Source organism: Melopsittacus undulatus, chromosome 8 (assembly GCF_012275295.1).
Source record: "Melopsittacus undulatus isolate bMelUnd1 chromosome 8, bMelUnd1.mat.Z, whole genome shotgun sequence".
Lineage (NCBI taxonomy): Eukaryota > Metazoa > Chordata > Aves > Psittaciformes > Psittaculidae > Melopsittacus > Melopsittacus undulatus.
This window is the reverse complement of record NC_047534.1, coordinates 53,161,080-53,181,764: the sequence shown is the minus strand read 5'-3', so window position 1 is coordinate 53,181,764 and position 20,685 is coordinate 53,161,080. Positions and strand designations below refer to the sequence as shown.

At 47.7% G+C, this 20,685-nt stretch overlaps 1 protein-coding gene across 6 annotated transcripts in view; it reads left to right on the top strand.

Moving 5' to 3' along the window:
• HDAC4 (histone deacetylase 4) overlaps positions 1–20,685 on the top strand; it is a 205,378-nt gene that overhangs the window by 67,098 nt on the left and 117,595 nt on the right. For 5 of the 6 annotated variants that reach the window (XM_034065128.1, XM_034065131.1, XM_034065129.1 and 2 more), the window contains exon 3: positions 9,980–10,051. In XM_034065128.1, the coding sequence (XP_033921019.1) occupies positions 9,980–10,051 (72 nt within the window). Of the gene's footprint in view, positions 1–9,623; positions 9,702–9,979; positions 10,052–20,685 lie in introns of those variants that run through there. The other variant, XM_034065132.1, reaches the window with a different exon arrangement.

Here is a 20,685-nt window from a genome sequence, read left to right as displayed (position 1 = left end):
TCAGTGACAGAACAAAAGCCGGGAAGGATGGAGCTCTCCGGAAGAGCCGATGAATCTCTTGCCTTGAAAACTGAAGCACTTCGTGCCAGCAGAAATATCTATGGGTGTATTTATAGCAAGAAACAGCAGAGTCTCTGCTCCTCTGTTGCAAAGGGGGGAATGGCTGTTCCACCAAGCCTGTGGAAGTGGAAGCTACTTTTAGATGCTTGGAAAGGATGGTTTGGGCTTTTTTCCCTTTCCTTGGGATTTAAAAATATATGAAGTCTAAAGTTTAGAACCCTGTACATTGGATGACGTGAAGACAGTGCATATGGACTGTCTTCATGGCTTCAACCTGCCAGAGGGGAGACTGGGATGAGCTCTTAGGCAGAAGCTCTTCGCTGTGAGGATGGAGTTGGAACTGGATGAGCTTGAAGGCTCCTTCCAACACAAACTATTCCATGAGTCTGTCTAAATCTGGTATTTGTATGAGGAACGGGTAGACGGGGACAGTTTTCCTGCCTCCTGGTGTTGATAGTCATTGACTTTCTATCTGGTAGAGCTCGGGTAATGGGGAAGTGCCATACAAAGTACCAGGCTGGTTCTGTGTGCAGCATCTCGCACGAGATGGATTGAACATTGGGACATAGTGGGATCCCGTGGGATCCTCCAGGCACTCTGGAAGACATGGACACAATGACGTGTTTTATTCTTCATGTGATGGAAACCCTGAGCTAGGTTTCCAGGTAGTGCTAAATGGGAGAGGGTGTTGAATGCCCATCACCAGTACCTTCTGAAGAGAGGCTGCTGGAAAGGACTGGGTAAGCTAAGCCTAAAATAGAGGCTTTGACACAGCGCTGTCCTGGTATGGCATGCTTGACTGTGACTGTGTGTAGGGAAGGAGATAGCAGTGTCTTCTGCCTATAAGTGGAGATGTAACATGGTTGGATGTTCAGGTTGATCAGTGCTTGTGTGAGGAGAACATCGCCCATGGGAGGTGTTGAAGTTCTCAAGCGGAGGCTGAGCTGGCTTCTACCTTCGGAGTCAGGGTGTGTTTGGGAACAGTTGGGACACTGGTGTTGGATCCACCGTCGTGGTCGGCAGCATTTGCTGGGTGGGTGTTTGGTGTTGGGTACAGGCAGGTGTGTTTCTTGGGTTCCTATCTCACCCGAGTGGGACTGAGTAAGCTCTCGGACTACCAAGGTGCAAGAAGTGCTCAGGGTGTAGGATGCTGGCTTTATCTCTGCTGTGTGAGTGATGGAGCTTGTCTGTGATTAGGCTTTGTGGTTATTTTCTGTGTACCATGTGAGCTGATTTGGAAACTTGTTACAGAAGAATGGAATGAAAAACAACATTAAATATGGGTAGTTTTGGCTATAAAGAGAAAATATCAAGTACAGTGCCCTTTTTATGTCTATTTCCTGAATGTGGTCATTCTTCCCTTTTTATATGTTCCTCTCCACCTAATGCTTTGTCTGGCTGGGATATGGGACTGTATTTGGGGAGCTTTCTCTCTTTGGTCTAATGAAGAGGTTACCACAGCCCTTCGGTTCCTTGCATTTGCATGGAAAGGATACTTTTATTACCGTGGATTTCCAAAATGGCATTGAATCATTGAATTGCAGCCTGGTTTGGGTTCAAGGGACCTTAAAGCTCATCCAGCTCCAACCTCTGCCATGAGCAGGGACACCTTCCACTGGAGCAGGGTGCTCCAAGCCCCTGTGTCCAACCTGGCCTTGAGCACTGCCAGGGATGGGGCAGCCACAGCTTCTCTGGGCACCCTGTGCCAGCGCCTCAGCATCCTCACAGGGAACAGCTTCTGCCTTATCTCCAACCTGAACTTGCCCTGTTTCAGTCTGAACCAGCTTCCATATCTTGTGCAGATCAAGTCATTGGAGTCTGCTGAAGAGACCCAATGTCATCGTGTGTCAGGTCCCTTCCAACCCAAGCCAATTGATGGTTCTGTGTTCAGTAGGAGTTGCGTTATCCTCCCACTGCAAGGAGTAAAGACAGAGAATGGCACAGAGAACTTAACACAAAGCCTGTATGCTTTTGGCATTTGGAAAGGAGCATGTTGGCATTTGGGTGTTAATCTGTGAACACCTTGAGGGACCACAGTGTTTCCTGTTGTGATGGAGCTTAGGTATTTCGCTTCTAGGATAACTTCCTAGTAATACATTAAAGGTTACTTTTCTTACTGCGTGCTTTTTACTTTGATGGTACCCAAAGTGGGATCTGTTGGGTTTATCTTTACTGTGTTCTCTATAGGAAAGTATTATGAAGCTCTTGTAGATGTTACCATCTGATACCATCGTAGTTCTTGCTCACAAGGTATTGAGTGCTGTGGTCAATCAGCTGCTGGCTTCAGGGGTACGTTCCACCTGACCTGTGGAGCTATGGATGGCTCTGGAGTCATCACTGTTGTCAAGGGCAGGAAGGAGGTTTTGATTCCAGCTACGTCAGCCTGTTCTGGAAGCGAGGTGGGCATTGGCCTTAGTTTCTACTGCATCAAAAGTAAGGATTGAATCACAGCATCAACCAGGTTGGAAAAGCCCTTTACGCCCATCCGGTCCAACCATTCCCAGCACTGCCAAGGCCACCACTGCCCCATGGCACTGAGGCCTCATCTCCACACTGTGTGAACACTTGCAGGGCCGGTGCCTGCAGCCCTACCCTGGGCAGCCTGTTCCAATGCCTGAGCACCCTGTGGGGCAGGAATTGTTCCTCAGCTCCATCTAAACCTGCCCTGGTGCAGCTTGAGGCACAGGGAGAAAGAAGTAATAATTACAGCAAATGAAATACATACTGGACTATGCTGCTGATGCTTTTGTGCTGTATCACCCATTGACAATGGCAGGTGGCTAACTTGGGTGTTAGATGTAGTAGTAGTGCTAAGAATAACTAAAACCCCCAAAGTAGAACACAAACCCCAACCCTGTATAACCAGGATTGGATGAGCTTTCGCCGAATGGGGCCTTTGATTCATTAGACTTGCAGGCCTAAACCTAACATATTGAGAGCCCAATTATAATGTCTTTATTGTCTCCTCTCCACTGTTCTGCCTGCAGCGTTTCCTTCTTACCATCCCCACTTAAAATACGAGTAAATAGTGCTTAATCCATAGGTTTGTTTCTGTTGTATCCTATGGGCTGTTGTGATGCTCTGGGGTTTTCTAGCAGCCGATCCCAATTGAAGCCAGGATTGGTATTTCGCCTGTAAATCTGAAACGAAGGCAAGAGAAGGATGCTCTCATTTTGTTAGGCTGCTTCTCTTTTGGATGCACAGTGCATCTTCCAGCTCTCTGGGCTAATTAAAATGCCATTACAGTACATGTGGTGCTACAATACAGTCTAGGGAGACTTCCAAAAATAGCTCCTTGAGTGCAGACAAATTAGAGAGGAAATATGCACTGAGCATTTTCTCATAGGTTTAAAGAGAAATAATCCATTTGCTGCTTTAATTGCTTTCTTGTAAATGCTAAAGTCTCTTCCCCCCCCCCCCCCCCATGTATTTCAAATGAGTAGACAAATAAATAATAGGTCCCTGATAATTCCCATTCTCAGAACTCCTATTTTCCCTTGGTGTTCCATGCTGCAGGCGTTAAAATGCAAGTCAGGATGGTTGAGTAGCCTGTGCTTAATGGTCATGGTTGGAGGCTTTTATTCCTCAGTGATCCTGTTTGAACTGCTTGGCATCCCACAAGGGTAGTGCATAGTCTGATTGGAGAAATGCAACGATACCAGAAGCACTCACTCAACCACTCAAACAGATAAATGCTGTTTGCATGTTGTTCAGCAAACCAACCCCTCCAATTCAGGTATAAAATGCAAAGTAACTTTCTATAATGGGATTATGGTACATTATATATCAGTAATGGGTCAAAATCTAGATGTTTTGGGCCTGGACTAGGTCCATGGAGTTGTTGTGGGCAGTGCCAGTGAGGAGCTCATGTCAGAGGGTGTACCTCCTTGTAAGCTGCTGACAGCAGCCTGATTACAAGGGCTGAGGCTCGTGCTGCCTTGTAGACCACTAAGCAGCCTTCATCAGAGGGATGGAGCTTGTGATGGCAAGTACCACACAGAGGAACAGCTCTGTGGAGCACAGCAGATGATGCTGAGGAGGTGTTTGAACCTGGCTTTAGGACTTCATTCAGTCCAGTCACTGAATACTGGTTTGGGTTGGAAAGGGCCTTAAAGCTCATCCAGTTCCAGCCCCTGCTATGGGCAGGGACACCTTCCACCTTCAACTCCATTAGTGTCTCAGCGTGTTAAGTGAGTTGAAGGGTGTTTTGGGTTGAGTTTCAAGTGTTTCCCCCCAAAAAAGTCCAGTCTGTGCTCAGATGCAACCAAAACCAGAGGATATGGAGAAGGATGGGAAGCGGGGCAGCCAGGGGCTTGCTCCAAGAGCCTGCTCCCAAGTGAAAGCTGCTCTTGGTCTAGGCTTTAAGAGTAACCCTGGTCAAGCACACAGGAGGTTATTTCTCTCTTGAGTGAAGGTAACTGTGAAGCTCATTGTGCCTTGGAGCTCTTCCCTCAAGTGCAGTGTTGTTGTGCTGATGTGTAGACATGGGTGGAGAGAAGGGGAATGCATCTTTGTGAGCCAGCTTCCCAGTTTTACTAGAAAGCAGCAAGGGGAACAAGGAAACAGATTCAGGGCTCAGTGATCCACAAACATCCCTTTTCTTCTGGACCTTAGCAGCAGCTTACTTTTAGTTGCATGCTCTTGAGGGATGTGGTTGGGATAACATCCCAGATGCCAACTGATGGCTCACTCTATATCCTGGGCTTGGCTGCCTTGTCTTGTCTGAGGCTTCTTATCATTTGGGCACTGAGAGATTACAGCTTCTGTGTTTTGGCTCTGAAGGGAGGGGGCAAGCTTTTGAGCTGCATCTTCCTGGCTTAAAACCAGCCCAAATCATCTGTTAACTGCCTTGCAGTGAAACAGCCCTTCGGTTCATCACTCCGGGACTGTTGCTGGTGGGTTATGGCTCAATGACTTTATATTCCCATGGTTTTATCCAAGAACTGGGAATAGGGAAGCAAAAAGCTCTAGTTCCCCCTGCGTGCCTGAGGACAGTGGAGTCCATTGGAGGTTGTGTGCCAAGCAGCCTCTGAACCAGCTTGGAAAGGGACATGAAGCAGTGAATGGTTGTGGCAATAGCTTGTGTGGAGGACACGGATGGCAGCTCACTGGCAAGGTCTTAGGTTTTGGGACATAATTCCTGCCTTCTCAGAAAGAACCAATTGCTGCTGTGGAGTGAAGTCTTGTCCAGCAAGTGTCGGCATAAAGAAGACCGGGAATCTAGTGGGTTGCATATGTATCTGTTAATATATCCTGAATGAACTCCATGTCTTGGGAATCACTGCCCTGGCACAGGGTGCCCAGAGAAGCTGTGGCTGCCCCATCCCTGGCAGTGTTCAAGGCCAGGTTGGACACAGGGGCTTGGAGCATCCTGCTCCAGTGGAAGGTGTCCCTGCCCGTGGCAGAGGTTGGAACTGGATGAGCTTTGAGGTCCCTTCCAACCCAAATTACTGTGTGATTCTAGGGTTCTTACAGATGTGCCCCATGTAGACCCTCAGTGTGGATTGGGGAGAGGTTTGCTTTTGTTTTCATGCCTTTTTATTCAACCCAAGTGAAATCCAACCTTGTTTGCCAGCCATTCTGACAGAGAAACACAGCATTTGCCTGCTTCAGCTTCCCCTTGCTTTTCCTGTTTCCTGCTTATTTAATTGCTCATTCTGTCCCTTAAACTTCTCCTTTCTTTCAGGAACCCCAATCCTGGTCAGTAATGCTCATTTTCTGTACCTCTTGCTCCTGCCTCTCCTGAAGTTCACCTTCCACATCCCTATACAACTTTTCCTTTACTCCAGGTGCCCTTTAGAGAGACCTGTCAGTTGTTCAGCACTTTAGCCAAGGCATCCAAGCAGGGCAGGGTGATTTGCATCGGGTTGAAAGCTCTGAATACATGGAAAACCATTTGAATAACGTCTCCTTTCCCAGTTGTGCCCTGCGTTTTGAAGCTCAGCCCTTAACGGCAGTCAGGCTGCTTCCAGTTTGCTGGAAGAGCTCACTGAATGCTCCAGCCTCCTGGGGTTGTTCATTATTTGTCTTTAGTAATACTTCCTCATCTGGTTTTGGATTTGCATGGGATGTTGTTGTTCCTTTTGCTGCTTTGTCTTTTCAGAGGGGTTTTATCCATGATTATGGCTTATTCTAGTGCATCCTGGAACCATCTTGTCTCGGCTTTGCTGTTTTCCACAGGTTTGAATCCTGAAATCCCAGCTACTTCCAAACCTGTCCTGCTCTGAGGTTTTTAAAGTAACTTCAGGGACTCTTTGGAACTGACTGGGATAAAAATAAAGTGTTAAGATCCCATCTATTAATAATGGCTTCATCTTATTAATTAATGAGAAGCAATACCCATCTGGAAATGAAGCTACACTAAATGTCGAGCCGTACATCAGACAGGCTGCTGTCTGCTTCCTTCCAGGCTCCGTGGGTGCTGCAGTGTGTCTTGGACTGCACACGCTGCAGGCGCTGCTCCAGCACCAGGTGCCGGTAACCCTGAGATGGATCTACCCAGTTCAGCCCAACTGGTACAGCTGGGACAGTTCACCCCTGTGCTGCTCCAATGGTCTTGGTGCAATCATTACATTGAGTCATAGAACCAAGGAATGGTTCGGGTTGGAAGGGACCTTAAAGCTCATCCAGTTCCAACCCCTGCCACAGGCAGGGACCCCTTCCACTGGAGCAGCTGCTCCAAGCCCCTGTGTCCAACCTGGCCTTGAGCACTGCCAGGGATGGGGCAGCCACAGCTTCTCTGGGCACCCTGTGCCAGCGCCTCAGCACCCTCACAGGGAACAGCTTCTGCCTAAGAGCTCAGCTCAGTCTCCCCTGTTCTGGCAGGTTCAAGCCATTCCCCTTGTCCCATCCCTACAGGCCCTTGTCCCAAGCCCCTCTCCAGGTTTCTTCATACAAAATCAGTTCAAGAGGACATTTTTCTGACAAGTAGTTTTAGTGTCTTAGGTAAAACCTTGGCCAGTAGAGAGCTGGAAGGTTTTTAGTGGGTATTCTGGTTTGTCTCAGTGCTATTCAAACCAGGGCCCGTGAAAGACAAACCAGGAGTGCATCTTTTGACCTCTTTGCATTGTGTTTGCCTCTGCAAGGCAGCCAGCCAAACTGCTTCCAGTCCCTGTCCACTTCCTGCGAACTGCAGAAGCATCCATGCAATCTCTTCTGGGCAGGAACAGGGATCCATGTGTGGCATAGATAACTTGAGTGCTTTCTGTGTTTTCCCTTTAGTTCTCTAATTGCTGCAGCTCTCTCTATAGCCACCTGGTGAAGCAAGGAGAGGATTGGAGCGAATGCTTTGTGAAGGCAGGAGGTGGGGATAAAACTTGTTTGTGATGGAAACTGATTGCAGCCAGTTTGACATTTGCAGACCCAGACCACTGCTGGCATAAACCATCGTGCTTTTCCCTTATCACACAAGTTCAACTGCACACCAGCTGCTTTAGGAGGGAGCCTGCAGTGCTGGTGAGAAGAAACCCCACTGCAGCAATAGCTGAAAACACACCTGGCTTGAGGCTCAGATCCCCCCAGGTGACCAGCGTATTGTATCATCGGTGTTAACAGTGCAACAGGAGCAGTGAAGCAATGCGGTTGAATATGCAAACCATAGGGTTGGGTTTTCCTCCTTTGAAGTTCCATGGAGCACAGAAGCACAACCTCGGCCTCCAAACTTCATCTCTGTGCTTGGTTCTCAGGTTTGTATCAACAGTTTGACATTGGGTTAGCTCATCTATTTGGGAGAAGGAATCGATCAAAGCAAGGGCTCTGTGGGCAGCAGCATTGCTGAGCTGAGCAAGGAGGAATCCTCCTCTCTTTGGTGTATAGATTTTAGTACTTAGTCACAATGTAATGGAGCATATGTAGGGTTTTCACGTCTTCCTTGTCTTGCTCCTTTCAGAAGGTATGTGGTTGCTTTGGTTTGGGGGTTGTTTGGGCAGTATTGTGTTGGCAGCAGATAGGATGCTTCATTAAATGCAGTGCTGTTTCCAATTTCCTAACACACTGATAGCTTAGGCTCTTGAGATGAAATGATTTCTTTGCTTCGAGTAGCATCTTTAGCTTGTAGGAAGCGGAGGAGACAACAGGAGTGTTCAGTTGCTTCAAGAGGTCAAGTTGTGTTTTGGGGTTGGTTTTGCTTTGCTTTTGAGCTCAGAAGCTCTGTCTGTGCACAAAGGTTGGAGTCCAAGATGCTCAGTGTTTCATTGAGTGAAGCCCCTCTGGCAGGTTAAAGCCATTCCCCTTGTCCCAAGCCCCTCTCCAGGTTTCCTGTAGCCCCTTTAGGCACTGGGAGCTGCTCTAAGGTCTCCCCAGAGCACAGCAGAGGGGCAGGATCCCGGAGCTGCTGCTCACTCTCTGGGGGTGCATTCAGCACATGGGGGGGTTCTGAGCTGCACTGAGCCAGGTTTGTCCCATGAGCACCCAGGCTGCTGGTACAAGGCTCTGTTTTGGAGATAGTTCCTCCTATGAAATAGCTCAGCAATGATGCTGGAAATACTCTGCTCCCAGGAAAAACCAGGAGCTCCTGGAGCTCCTTCTCCGTGGGTGCTCCTGGTCCCTGGACCATGCTGGTGTGTCCAGCACAGGAACAGTGAAGCTTCAGCAGCAAGTAGGGATGCAGTTTGCTGAGGAACTGATGATATTTAAGTGCTGGTGTCTTGCTCTATTACTTCAATCCAGTTCCCTCCTCATTTACTATCATTAGCTGCTGCTGGTGCCAAGTGTCATCCCACCACTGCAGGTTGGCCACTCTGGTACATCAAAGCCTGGAAGTAACAAAGCAAAAGCCCCCCAAATTATAAAGTGAATAAACTAAATTACTTGTTTGAGAAGGAGAACTCAATGTAGTTATCATTTTAAGGCTTTGTTGTTAAGGCTGCACTGATCCTTGGGTAAGGTCAATGGAGACAAGTGATGGAGAGTCAAGTAGGCTTTCTCTCCCCAAAGCTGGAAGGCAGAAAATAAGTGTGATGGGGATGGTTTTTGGTACGTTTTACATGTTCCACTGCCATCTTCACATTGTTATAATCCTTTGCTTTGTCTGGGAAGAGATGGGGTGGCTTCTTTGATGTCTCCAGACAGGGTTTGGCTTGATCCTATCTGTGCGTGTGGAAAGGCGTTAGAGAAGAACAAGTGAGACTGAACAGGCAAAGGTGGAGAGATTTCCAAATGGGTTTGAGAGAAGGTTTCTATCTTCACAACTGAAGCACTGAAAACATCATTTAGCTGCTTTCTTTTGCTTCCACTTTGATTGTGTGTGGGGGGTGCAGGCTGGGAAGGGAATGGGGGACTAGAAAATCTGGTCGGGCAGTCTCCAGCAGCAGCTATGGTGTTCGTCTGTTTTAACTCTACCTGCATACAAGATACCATCTTTGAAATCTTTTAAATGGAGAACTGCTTCAGCAAGATGGATTTCTGCATATCATTTACAAAGTATGTTTTTAATGCCTTTCTGAAATCCAAACTTATGCAAAACGGGGCTTGTTATGCATGTCTCTGCATTTTAATCTCCTGCAGTGATTTGTCAGGTTTCCTTAACATCTCCCTGCCATATTACAGCCATTCTTCAACCCTGCTTCACAGGGCTGCCTCTCTGTCTTAACTCACTCAGCTCTTCAAGCAAGAGGGATGAGTTGCAGTGTAGTTATTGTATGGTAAGGTTCATAAGCCTTGGGGATGGGGATCAGGAACAGTTTACAGGCCAGGAAAACCTGAGTGTAATTTGGGTTACGGTAGCTTTGATTTCATGCTTTACTATACGCAGTTGTTACATTGTAAGCTGTCCTGTTCGTGCTCTTGTTTCTATTGATTTGTGCTACTTGTGTCTCTGTTTTACATTGATAATTGGTTAGTGATTTTTATGGTTTCTAATCCTTGCAATAGCTAAAAATAGCCTTGATGTGATTTCACTTTATTTTCTCTCTCTTTCCAGATGGGCTTTCTGGCAGAGACCAGCCAGTCGAGCTGTTGAATCCACCTAGAGTGAACCACATGCCTAGCTCTGGTAAGAAGAAACTCTTATTAAATGTTGTTCCTATTCTGGGAATGCAGGAAAATGTTCCTCAGCTCTCTCTTGCAAGTGGGGAAAGCACAATGCAAATGCCAAACGCTGCAACCAAGTGTGTTAGGACTTGCACGCATTTACTTTCCCAGGCTGGGTGAGTGGGACTTGGGAGTCGAGGGAGGATGGAGCAGCCTTGAGGAGTCTTAAACAGCTTGGCAGGGGGCTAAGGAGGGTTCAACCTGGTTGGAACTGCTTGGGTTTAACGTGGAAAGGAGAGGACAGCAGAAGAAAGCAGAACCTTCTGAGTCCTTTTGCAGCCTAAAAGGAGCACTGTGTAGCAAAGGAGGGTTTTGAATTGCTGCTCCCCTTAAGGGGAACTCTTGTGTTGAAATGATGAGGCAAATACAGGCTGATCAAAGTGTATTGTGCTGGGCTCTGGGCTATTTGCTTTGCTTGCCTCTTCATATGATCCAGCTTGTTCTGGTAGGAAGCAAGCACAGCAGCCACTGTTCATCCTTATGGAGCTGAGAGAGGTCTTCCAGCTCAAAACTGCAGCACTTGGAATGCTAGAAATCCAGCCTTTTGGTCACAGTACATAAAATGCCACAGAAAGCAATCTGCTGCTGTCTTCTGTGTTTTCCCTGTTCTCTCTTCCTAAAGGGCTTTGTTTCCAGGTTCAAACAAAGAGCTTTACGCTAGGAATGATAGGCTATATCAAGCGTCGTCTACTTTCCAGGTAGAAGCTTCCAAAACCCCAACTTTCTCTTCTGTGTTGCCTTCCAAAATGCCCTCAGGTCCTTAGATATTAAGGAAGAGATCTCCCAGGAGATCTAAGTGCTTCTGGTAGTGCAAGTTGGAAAGATGTAGATGAAGCTTATTCAAAACAACTTCAGTTGATTATAGGGAGGGGGAAAGAAGATGGGCTGTGACCCAACCTAGGTTTTTGTGGACTTCAATGTGTATCTGGGGAAGGAAGCTTTGAAGGAGGGACACTGATTGTGTTGATGGGGGGGAAAGGAAGAGATCCTCATTTAACAAGGCTTAAGTGTTTGGCTTTGGATGCTGAGAAACCTCTCTTCCCTGCTTTGTGTGCTCCAAAACGTGTCTGTCAGGTAGGGGAGGTTCTGTTTTCCTGACCCTAAGAGAGGTTCTCATTTTAAGTCTACTGAAGGTACCACAGCTCAGCTTTAAGTGTTGGAGTCCCCCTTTCACATCCACGTGCTTACATGCGTTTGTAGCTCTGTAGAAGAGGAGGCAGCTCTTTTCTATCAGGAGATCAATGGCCACTATTGTGAATAGTGCATGTGATGGGGTTTCATCTTTTCCCGTTGTGGTTCTGGTTGGGCTTTCTGGAACCCATTTGCTTTTTGTTTCTTGTGTTTAATGTTTCCTTCTGAGGTGTTTTAGGGCAAAGGCTGATGCTGGTTAACAACTCAGGTAACCTGATGGTAAAGTTCAGGGTTCTATTTGTCCCTGGGTGAAGAGAGGGGCTCTTCATCAGGGGCTGTAACAATAGGACAAGGGGTGATGGGTTGGAACTGGGTGAGCTCTCAGATCCCTTCAACCCAAACCACTTTGTGATTCTGTGATGAGAGGCAGCAACATCTGTGTCCGATGTCTTCTGCCAGTCCTTGAGCCATGGGAATTCCTGTGTCCCACTGGAAAGCTCAGGCTGGTTGTGCTTGTAATGGGCGAAGGGTAGGACTGGCTGGGAATGGAAGTGAGACCTTATCCAAGGAGCAGCATTGGCTCTGGGTGGGAGTTGTGCAGTTCCTTTTGTCACTCAGGACCCTACGTTTGCTCAGTTTCTGCTGTATTTGGGGGCAATCTTTTCAGCCCTGCAGTGCATGCACAGGCTGGAGATGTCCATCTCCTCTTTGGATTAGCAGAGGAGGGTATAAAAGCTGTTTGGCCAAAAGACGTTTCAGCATGTTTGTAAATGCAAGCAAATGTCATTTGGCTTGGAAGTGGCTCCTCAGTTGGCTTTCAAGTGTCGTGCCAGCCTCTACTTACATACCCTGATGGGTCTTTGAAATGCCTGTTACAAGCTGCTGTCAGGTTGTGGGAGTTACCCACTTGGGAAAACCATTGCCATGTCTGGGTTTTATCATATTACCTTTAGGAGTTTGCTGCACATCCTTTGGAAAGAAGAAAGGTGAAACATGACCAAGTCTTGCTCTGGAAAAACAAGTTATGTGTGGGTTTGTGGGGTGTTGGTCCAGGTCTCAGGCATGGCTGAGATAATGGTGGTGAAAAACAGCTTAAGGAAATTGCTTCATCATAGCCTGGGATATTCTGTTTAAATCCTTATCCCATCCTGGCCATGGTAAAGTGACTGATTTATAGCACTAGTGTGGACAATGTACAGTCATCCTCAGATCTGCAGCCAGGTTGGACACAGGGGCTTGGAGCACCCTGCTCTAGTGGAAGGTGTCCCTGCCTGTGACAGGGGTTGAACTGGATGAGCTTTAAGGTCCCTTCAACCCAACCCTTTCTGTGATAAAATCATTGTGGTGTGTTTGTAGGAACCCAAAACAGTTTCTCTTCACCATGAACCATGTGTGGAAGAGCTTTAACCCTTGTTCGTCAGTGTAAAAAGGTGAGAAAGGAATGTCCGATACCCAAGCCCTAAACATTTCTGTCTTCTTTTGCCATAAATTAAGGATTAATCCGAGGAAGGGAAGCATTTTCTCTGTCCAAAAATGTATCCCAATTGGAGTTTCTGACTGTCTTAGTTGCCTGTAGAAGTAAACCAAGGCACCAACCCACATCTTGCCCAGGAATATCCTATCTGTTGGATAGTGTTGCTTTCTCTTATTCCGGCTTCAGAACGTTCCTGCATCTTTGGCTCGTGGGAGGGAAGGGAATAAATCACTGAGGTTATTGTGCAACCTTGCTTGGCCTTAACCTTTCCTTGCTGAATTTGGAGATCTTCAGAGCGAGGATTACACATTTCATCTTACTTCGTGGCACAGGGAGGAATCGCTCCATGATTAAGAAGCTGTGATTAGCAGGAGGGAAAGCTTCTCAGCTAAGGGAACACGGAGGTGGCAGTGCCTGGTTTGGATGGATGGCAAGGATGGGAATTGTCCCACAAGTTTGGGTATTTTGGAATGGTTTTCTTCTTTATAGCACTGAACTTCGCTGCTGTCTGCATAAGGGGACTGATTCCTATGTAAGGAGGGATGGACAGAGCTCTCTTGGCCTCTCACTCTTTCTTCCTATGAGTTTTAACTGAGAGATGTTTCAAGTTTCACTAGAGTAAAGCTATTGGGCCAGTCTAAAAGACCTTGGTTATGTAGAGAACCAGATATTTTGTAGGTAATCTAATATCTAGTAACTAATAAGCAGCCTAGTTCATTAGATACTAGCCTAGTATCTAATAAACAGGTGTGTGCTGTTGATAGCATCCTTGAGACTCATCACATAGGTCTTCATTTAGCGTGCTTTGTAGAATGAGTTTCCCTTTGTGTAAGCTGTGTTTCATATACTGCAGATATGCCTGTGTTAGACCAGTGATCAGTGGAGGTTTTAGGACAGGTTTTTGAGGGTGATAGTAGTGTCCTGCAGAGCCTTATGGACCAGGGAGTTAAAGCACTGGCGTGGCTGCTGCTGAGCAGTTTCTAGAGCAACAGGGGCTTGATATGTCTTAGTGGTGCTGGTGATCACAGCATCATAGAACCAACTAAGCTGGAAAAGCCCTATAAGCTCATCCAGTGCAACCATTCCCAGCACTGCCAAGGCCACCACTGCCCCATGGCACTGAGGCCTCGTCTCCACGCTGTGTGAACACTTGCAGGGCTGGTGCCTGCAGCCCTGCCCTGGGCAGCCTGTTCCAATGCCTGAGCACCCTGTGGGGCAGGAATTGTTCCTCAGCTCCATCTAAAGCTGCCCTGGTGCAGCTTGAGGCCGTTTCCTCTTGTCCCATCCCTTGTTCCTTGGGAGCAGAGCCCAGCCCCTCCTGGCTCCATCCTCCTCTCAGGCACTTGTAGGGAGCCATCAGGTGCCCCCTGAGCCTTCTCTTCTCCATCTGACCCCCCCAGGTCCCTCAGCCGTTCCCCATCTCTCTTGTGCTCCAGGCCCTGCATCAGCTCCATTGCCCTTCTCTGGTCCTGCTCCAGCCCCTCAATGTCTCTCTTGGAGTGAATGGCCCAGGAATGAACCCAGGATTCGAGGTGCAGCCTCACCAGTGCCCAGCACAGGGGCTCAATCCCTGCCCTGGTCCTGCTGCCGCACTGGTGCTGATTCAGGCCAGGATGCTGGTGGCTTCTTGGATGCCTGGGCACAAGCTGCTCCTGCTCAGCTCCATCAGTCAGCAATCAGACTGCATCTTCTATGTTAAGCTGCCCAAAATGTCTCTTCTGGATGTGCCAGTGGCAATAGCAAGGGCGGTGTGGCAGGGACGACCAGAGGATTATGTATGAGCCTGCAGTTCTCTGCCTTTTCTTCTTCTTCCTGGGCTTAATTATCCAGTCTCAGTGCCACATTCATTTGAAGAAAGAAGATGTTGATGTATGTATGAATAAATGGTTTGCAAGAGCCTCTGGACTAATATTGTTACATGATTTTACAGGCTTTTGAAACCAGAGATTAATCCCTGTTCCCAAGAGGGAGGAGTGGTAGCCCGGTTGGTCTAACAGAGCAGAATCCCATGCCTTTGTTCATTTACCCTTTCAAAGGAAGGGGATGCCCTCTCCCTGCACTGTGTTTTCACATCCTTCTCTGCTTTCTATAGTGTCTCTGCTTCAAAAAGCTCCTTCAGAAAGGTACCAAAGCAGCGTGGTGCAGTGGGGCTTTGAAGCAGGTTCACATTGCTGGCCCATGGGCCACGACTGGGACTCCCCATGGGTCCACGCCTCCTTGTTCACACAGGATGTGTTAGTGCAGGGACAGTATAGTTTTATCATGCTCCACAAGTGTAGTTCACACATAGGAAGGCTTATCCTTTAATAGCATAGATACCCTGAGCTATTCTCCCAGGGGGACACACACACAGCTACCCAAACCCCTAAGTTATCAATAGTAAGCATTGGTGGTTAAAATCCAGTTAACCTGCGCTAAGCAATGGGTATTATTTGATATAACACTCAGAGCTGGGTGTTCAGGATGCAGCCCATGCAGTGACAACAGGACATGTTTGCCCAGCTATAGATGCTGCTAAAGGTCACCCTTGCAGCCTATTGCTCAGCAAGGAGAGCTTTGCCCACCACTTCAGTCTTCAGATTTGCTGTATTGTTGTGCTTTACTAAAAAGCCCTTTGCAGAGTGTGGTCAGCAAATGTGGGGTTCTTTACGCAGGACAGGGGAGGGAATTACCACATCTAAAGGTTCTGGGCAGCTCCATGCGGAGCAGTGGGGAAGTTCAAGCTTCCGGAGCTCTTTGTTGGACTAATGCACCCAAAGTCATGTTCATAGGATAATCGAGCTCTCCATCAGCACGTGTGCCTTGCAGGGTTGTGTGCATGTATGGGAATATAAGCAAGAGGTACCATAGAATCCCAGACTGGTTTGGGTTGGAAAGGAGCTTCTCATCTCAGTCTCCCCTGTTCTGGCAGGTTCAAGCCATTCCCCTTGTCCTGTCCCTACAGGCCCTTGTCCCAAGCCCCTCTCCAGGTTTCCTGCAGCCCCTTTAGGCACTGGAGCTGCTCTCAGGTCTCCCCTTCAGGAGCCTTCTCTTGTCTCAGCCTGGCTCCAAGCATCTCTTGCCTGAACTTCAGCATCTGTGTCCTGCAAGGAATGAAACCACTTCTCTTGCAGGATGGGGTTTTCTACCCAGAACATGGATGTCCTGATCCCGTGGGATGGGAAGAGCAGGAGCCTGCAGCTCATAGACTGTGCCTTGGTGTGTTTTGCCTCAGCAAAAATGTTTAGCTGTCACCGCCTTCCTAACCCACAAGAAAATGGATATTAAACAGAGGAGGTGGGATGAATTATTAACAACTTGTTTCTCTTCAGAGCTGAAAGCAGCACTTACATCTTAAGCACTGGAATACAGAGCTGTTTCCTTAGATGAAAGGCAAGCGGCAGGGAAGTTTGCTTCACTGCAAGGCCCAACTTGCTATGCTTTATTCTTCCCTCACCTTGTTTGGTTTATTAATTCACACTGATAAACGATATAGTGCACTGGATTTGCTTAGCAGATACCTTACTGATTCCCTACCAAAGGACAGGTTGTTCTGTGCTTTGCTTTTCTCTATAAGCAGCTGATGGAGGGGAGAGCCTTTGGATACAGTGAGGACTGTTCCTTTAGCAGCGTGTTTGCTTTTGGTCCACATTCCCTTTGTTGATGTTCCCTGTATCATGGAGCAACCCAGAGAGCTTTATGCCTGCATTCACCTGGGGTAGTTTCTTGCTAAAGGGGAAATAGATACCACAGGTCCGTGCTCTGTAGCCAGCTCTGTTCCTAGGATTTTAGGGATTCCTCTTCCGACACAAGATGCATTTGTCAGCATCCTAGAGGCTCTTTCCCAGTGTCTATTGATTTCCAGGGCTATATTTGGCTCTACTTTGTCTTTGAGCAGTGGAGGGAATATCAGGTGAATGGCTTGTGCAGTGATGCCTAAAATCCTGCAGCGCTCTCCAGATGCTGCCCTGGAACATTGCCCTCGGTTGGTTAAGTAGACTTTTCCTCTCCCTTTTCATCACCTTTTCCCCACTATTTCCCTACCCTACTCCCAAAAAAACCCTGCTTCAAACCCAAAAATGACTGAGGCTGAGACACAAGTCACCAAGTGTATGGATAAAAGCTGTAACCAAGGTACTTTCAGCCAGACAGCCCTAGCAACACTGACGCGCTCAGCTGATGATGTGTTATGGTTGAACTTTGGTTTGGCTTCTGAAGCACGGAGGCCTTGAAAGATGGGATGTTGCCTTCAACAAGGAGGGTCTTTGAAGAGCTGGACTGTGTGGTTTTACTTCAGCTGTACCAGCATGGTTTCCTTCTGCATGCTCATGCTTTCCTACATCATGAACTCTCAAGGAGGGACCGCACAGGGTTTTCCTTCTCCATCCTCACCTAATTCCTGTCGCCACCAAGCTGATGTGAAACCAGCATTTTCTGTGCCTTGGATACAAGAGTAAGTTCATCCACACTAAACCTATCTCATGCAAGTTTATGGTTGGTGCTGGCTTGGCACTTCCCCCTTTAATGGCTTGATTTGAGGTCTGCCTTCGGCTGGTGTCTCCTTTTAACTTGAAACGACTGCTTAGGATTAAATATCTGCTTCTTTGGCTTCACTTTACATCGTGTGATTTAAACCACTCTGTTCCTTACTACTTTTCCATCTGGTTTTTGTTCATGGAATTGTTTCATCTCCGATGATTCATTCATATTTGATTAGAGATTTCATTATAAGTGGGTCTCAAGTTTTTATGATTTAATAAAAGGTGTTGGAATCGTTGGCTCGGAACTGGAATTGTAATATAGAGAATAAATGTATGGCACCTCTTAATGCTACTTTTGCCACGTATTTTTCAAGCTGTTACACTTCTTGCTAATGAATTCTATATGGGGGATTGATTTCCAAGTTTCAAATGAAATCCAGTGAGTGACCTTCTCCCCTGGCCAGAGGAACTGGTCCCAAACCATGGGTGGAATTTGGGTCAAAACTCGCTTCACTTGACACGTCTGTAGGCCTGCTCATAGGCTGTAATGATATTAATGAAGGCCTTGAAGATCCTGTGTTCACAGGGTATCATGTGCATCAGTAAAGTGACACCCAGAAGGCTTTGATTGTCACTAAGGGCACTGATCTGGTTTCTCTTGAGCAAATGAATACAGGCTATTACTCAAGCTCTTCTCCAAGTAGCTTAAGCTGTTACAATAAGGTATTGATGGAGGGAAAACCTTTATTCTCTATATTTTACTATTCCAAACCTGCCTTAAGCTTTCAAGTATTTTTCTGTTGAATATAATAGGAGCTTCTCTTTGTGCTTTCAATATTTGGGGAAATGGTTTTATTAGGAAAAGCTCAGCCCAGGTTATTTTCTGCTATACTTCCTTTAACATTTGATGCCTGTATAATGTATTAGGAAAGGAATATATCATGCAAAACTAGTCAAAGCAAGCCTATCTACTTGCTAATGTACCTGCGAAGGCAGCATTACCCGTGTTCTGATTGAGTGATTTCCATTCCATTTTGCTGGGTAGGCTGAAATACCTCCAGTTGAGGGCAGGAGCAATCTGTCATGAATGAAATTAGCAGCTTTGGGTTGTTCACACGTTCTGGGGGAGGGCTGGACAGCCTCAGTTTTGAGGGGGGGGGTTTCGAGTTCATTTTGCACTTGGGAAACGATAGCACCTCAGCGGTGCCATTCCCGAGGAGCCTGTTGGAAATGCTGCCAAAAGCTTTCATTGCAGTCTTAGACCGGAGGGGTGATGTAAGTTGGCTGGTTGCACAGCCTCCCAGAATGGTTTGGGTTGGAAAGGACCTTAAGATCCTCCACTTCCAAACCCCTGCCATGGGCAGGGCTGCCTCATGCTAGCCTGTGTCAACCAAGGCTCTGTGCTTGACTGTAGCAGGGTAAGTAGACAAGCACCATGTTCAGTGATAGCGCTGTTGTCTGACTGTTGCAGGTGGGTTGTGGGTCCGTGGTCAGTGTCTCACCAGGGTCCTGACATGGTAACAGCAGGAGGAGTCAACTGAGCAGAGCAAGGGAACTAGTGAGGATAGGGATATTTGGTTGTGAAGGTAAAGGGATGTGGCTGAGAGAAAGCAGATCAGGACCCTTTAGGTGTCGTGCTGATATTGCAGGGCTTGCAGGATGAGGGAGCGTGGAAGCAAGGACTCGTTCCTATAGTCTTAGGAGGTGTGGAGACCTCAGAGCAGCGTCTGAAGGGAACTACAAGGATGCTGGAGAGGGGCTCTTCATCAGGGACTGTAGGGATAGTTTGTCTTCATGGAATGATTTGTGTTGGAAAGGACCTTAAAGCTCATCCAGTTCCAACCCCTGTTGGAACTTCCCCTGTTTCAGCCTGAACCCATCACCCCTTGTCCTATCACTGCAGTCCCTGATGAAGAGCCCCTCTCTGCATCCTTGTAGCCCCCTTCAGACACTGGAAACTGCTCTGAGGTCTCCACGCAGCTTCTCTTCTCCAGGCTGAACAGCCCCAATGTTCTCAGCCTGGCTCCATATAGGAGCTGCTCCAGCCCCTGCTCATCCTCGTGGCCTCCTCTGGACTTGCTCCAACAGCTCCATGTGCTTCTTATGCTGAGGCCACCAGCACTGCACACAGTGCTGCAAGGGGGGTCTCACCAGAGCAGAGGGGCAGGATCCCCTCCTTTGACCTGCTGCTTATGCTTCTTTTGAGCAGTAGGATTTAGGTTAGATCTTAGGAAAAGGCTTCTGCTGCTGCCCCATGTATCGCAGTTGTGCAGATGCTGTTCTGCCTTCCCAGAGCATCTTGGTGGATATTGACTTGGAGATTATGACTTTAATCACAGCATTGTGCTCAGCACCTTGTACGATGCATAACGTTTGCAAGGTTGGGTGCCTGATGGGTTCCTGTTCCTGCCTTTGTTTCACTCCTTGTGCTATATCAGTTTCTTTTCCCAGCTATGCCCTTCTTTTTATAGCAGCAGCATTTAGGGCTGTGGGAAAGGGGCACAGAGTGCTACGGGGGTGCCTGCCTGACCTGCTTCCCACCAAGTGCTGCTCCCACAGATGACAGCTCAGCAGGAAGTTTGCCTGAATGGATCGGCAGTGAGGAGAACATGGGCTTCCTTGGGATCTGCAGCCTTCTGCAGACCTGGTGCTCTCATGGGCATGAGGGAACAGCAAAGGGAGCCTGAATGGGAACCCAGTTTCCCTTTGCTGGTTCATGTGTGGGATTGGGCACAAAGCTGACAATGCCATCGTCCCTGCTCCTTTTGTGTCCTGGGGAAGAGCTGTCTCAGCTGTGTTGCTTGCTTTCCATTCAAAGCCTTCAAGCTCCATGTACCAGGAGCCATCCAGGAGCATAGTCCCCACTTGGGGGATTGGGACTGGCTGAGCTTTAAGCTCCCTTCCAACCCAAACCAGGCTGGGATGCTGTGACTGAAGCATTTTGAGTTCTTTGCAGCTGGCTGGGTACTGAGTATGTGCTGTGCAAGCGTTGTCTTGCCTCGCTATGTATTGTACTTGATTGCGTTCTCCTTCACTGCCCTCAGGTTGCTGACAACAGCCTTGAAAGCCATTTCAGGTAGGCACAGACAAACAAAGCTGCTCCTAATCTGCAGAAGGAGGGGGGATTTTAGGGGAACTTCATTAAAAACACCGTCCCCCCTTCCCCAGGCAGTCTCTTCGGGATGCCAGTTGTACATTTTCAGGGTCAAACCCGTGGTTTACTCCTATTGAAGGACACATTTGTTGGATAAACTCCGTTTTCTCTTTACACGAATCCAATTTCATCACTAACTGTGCTCTTTTGCACAGAGCTGGGGAGCTTTGAAGTTGTGCTGCTCTTTGCTGGCTTGGCAAAGCCTTCCTGCCCTGCCACATCAAGGAGAGAAGCAGACAATGCGGTCACTTGGCTAACTCCTCTCTGTGCATCATTGAACCCCACTGAGCTCCTAAAGCTTGGAAATGGTCACTTCTGCCAAGCAATAGCTCTTTCTGTGCTGTTTCCTGGTTTTCTCTTAGGGATTTGAGCCTCAG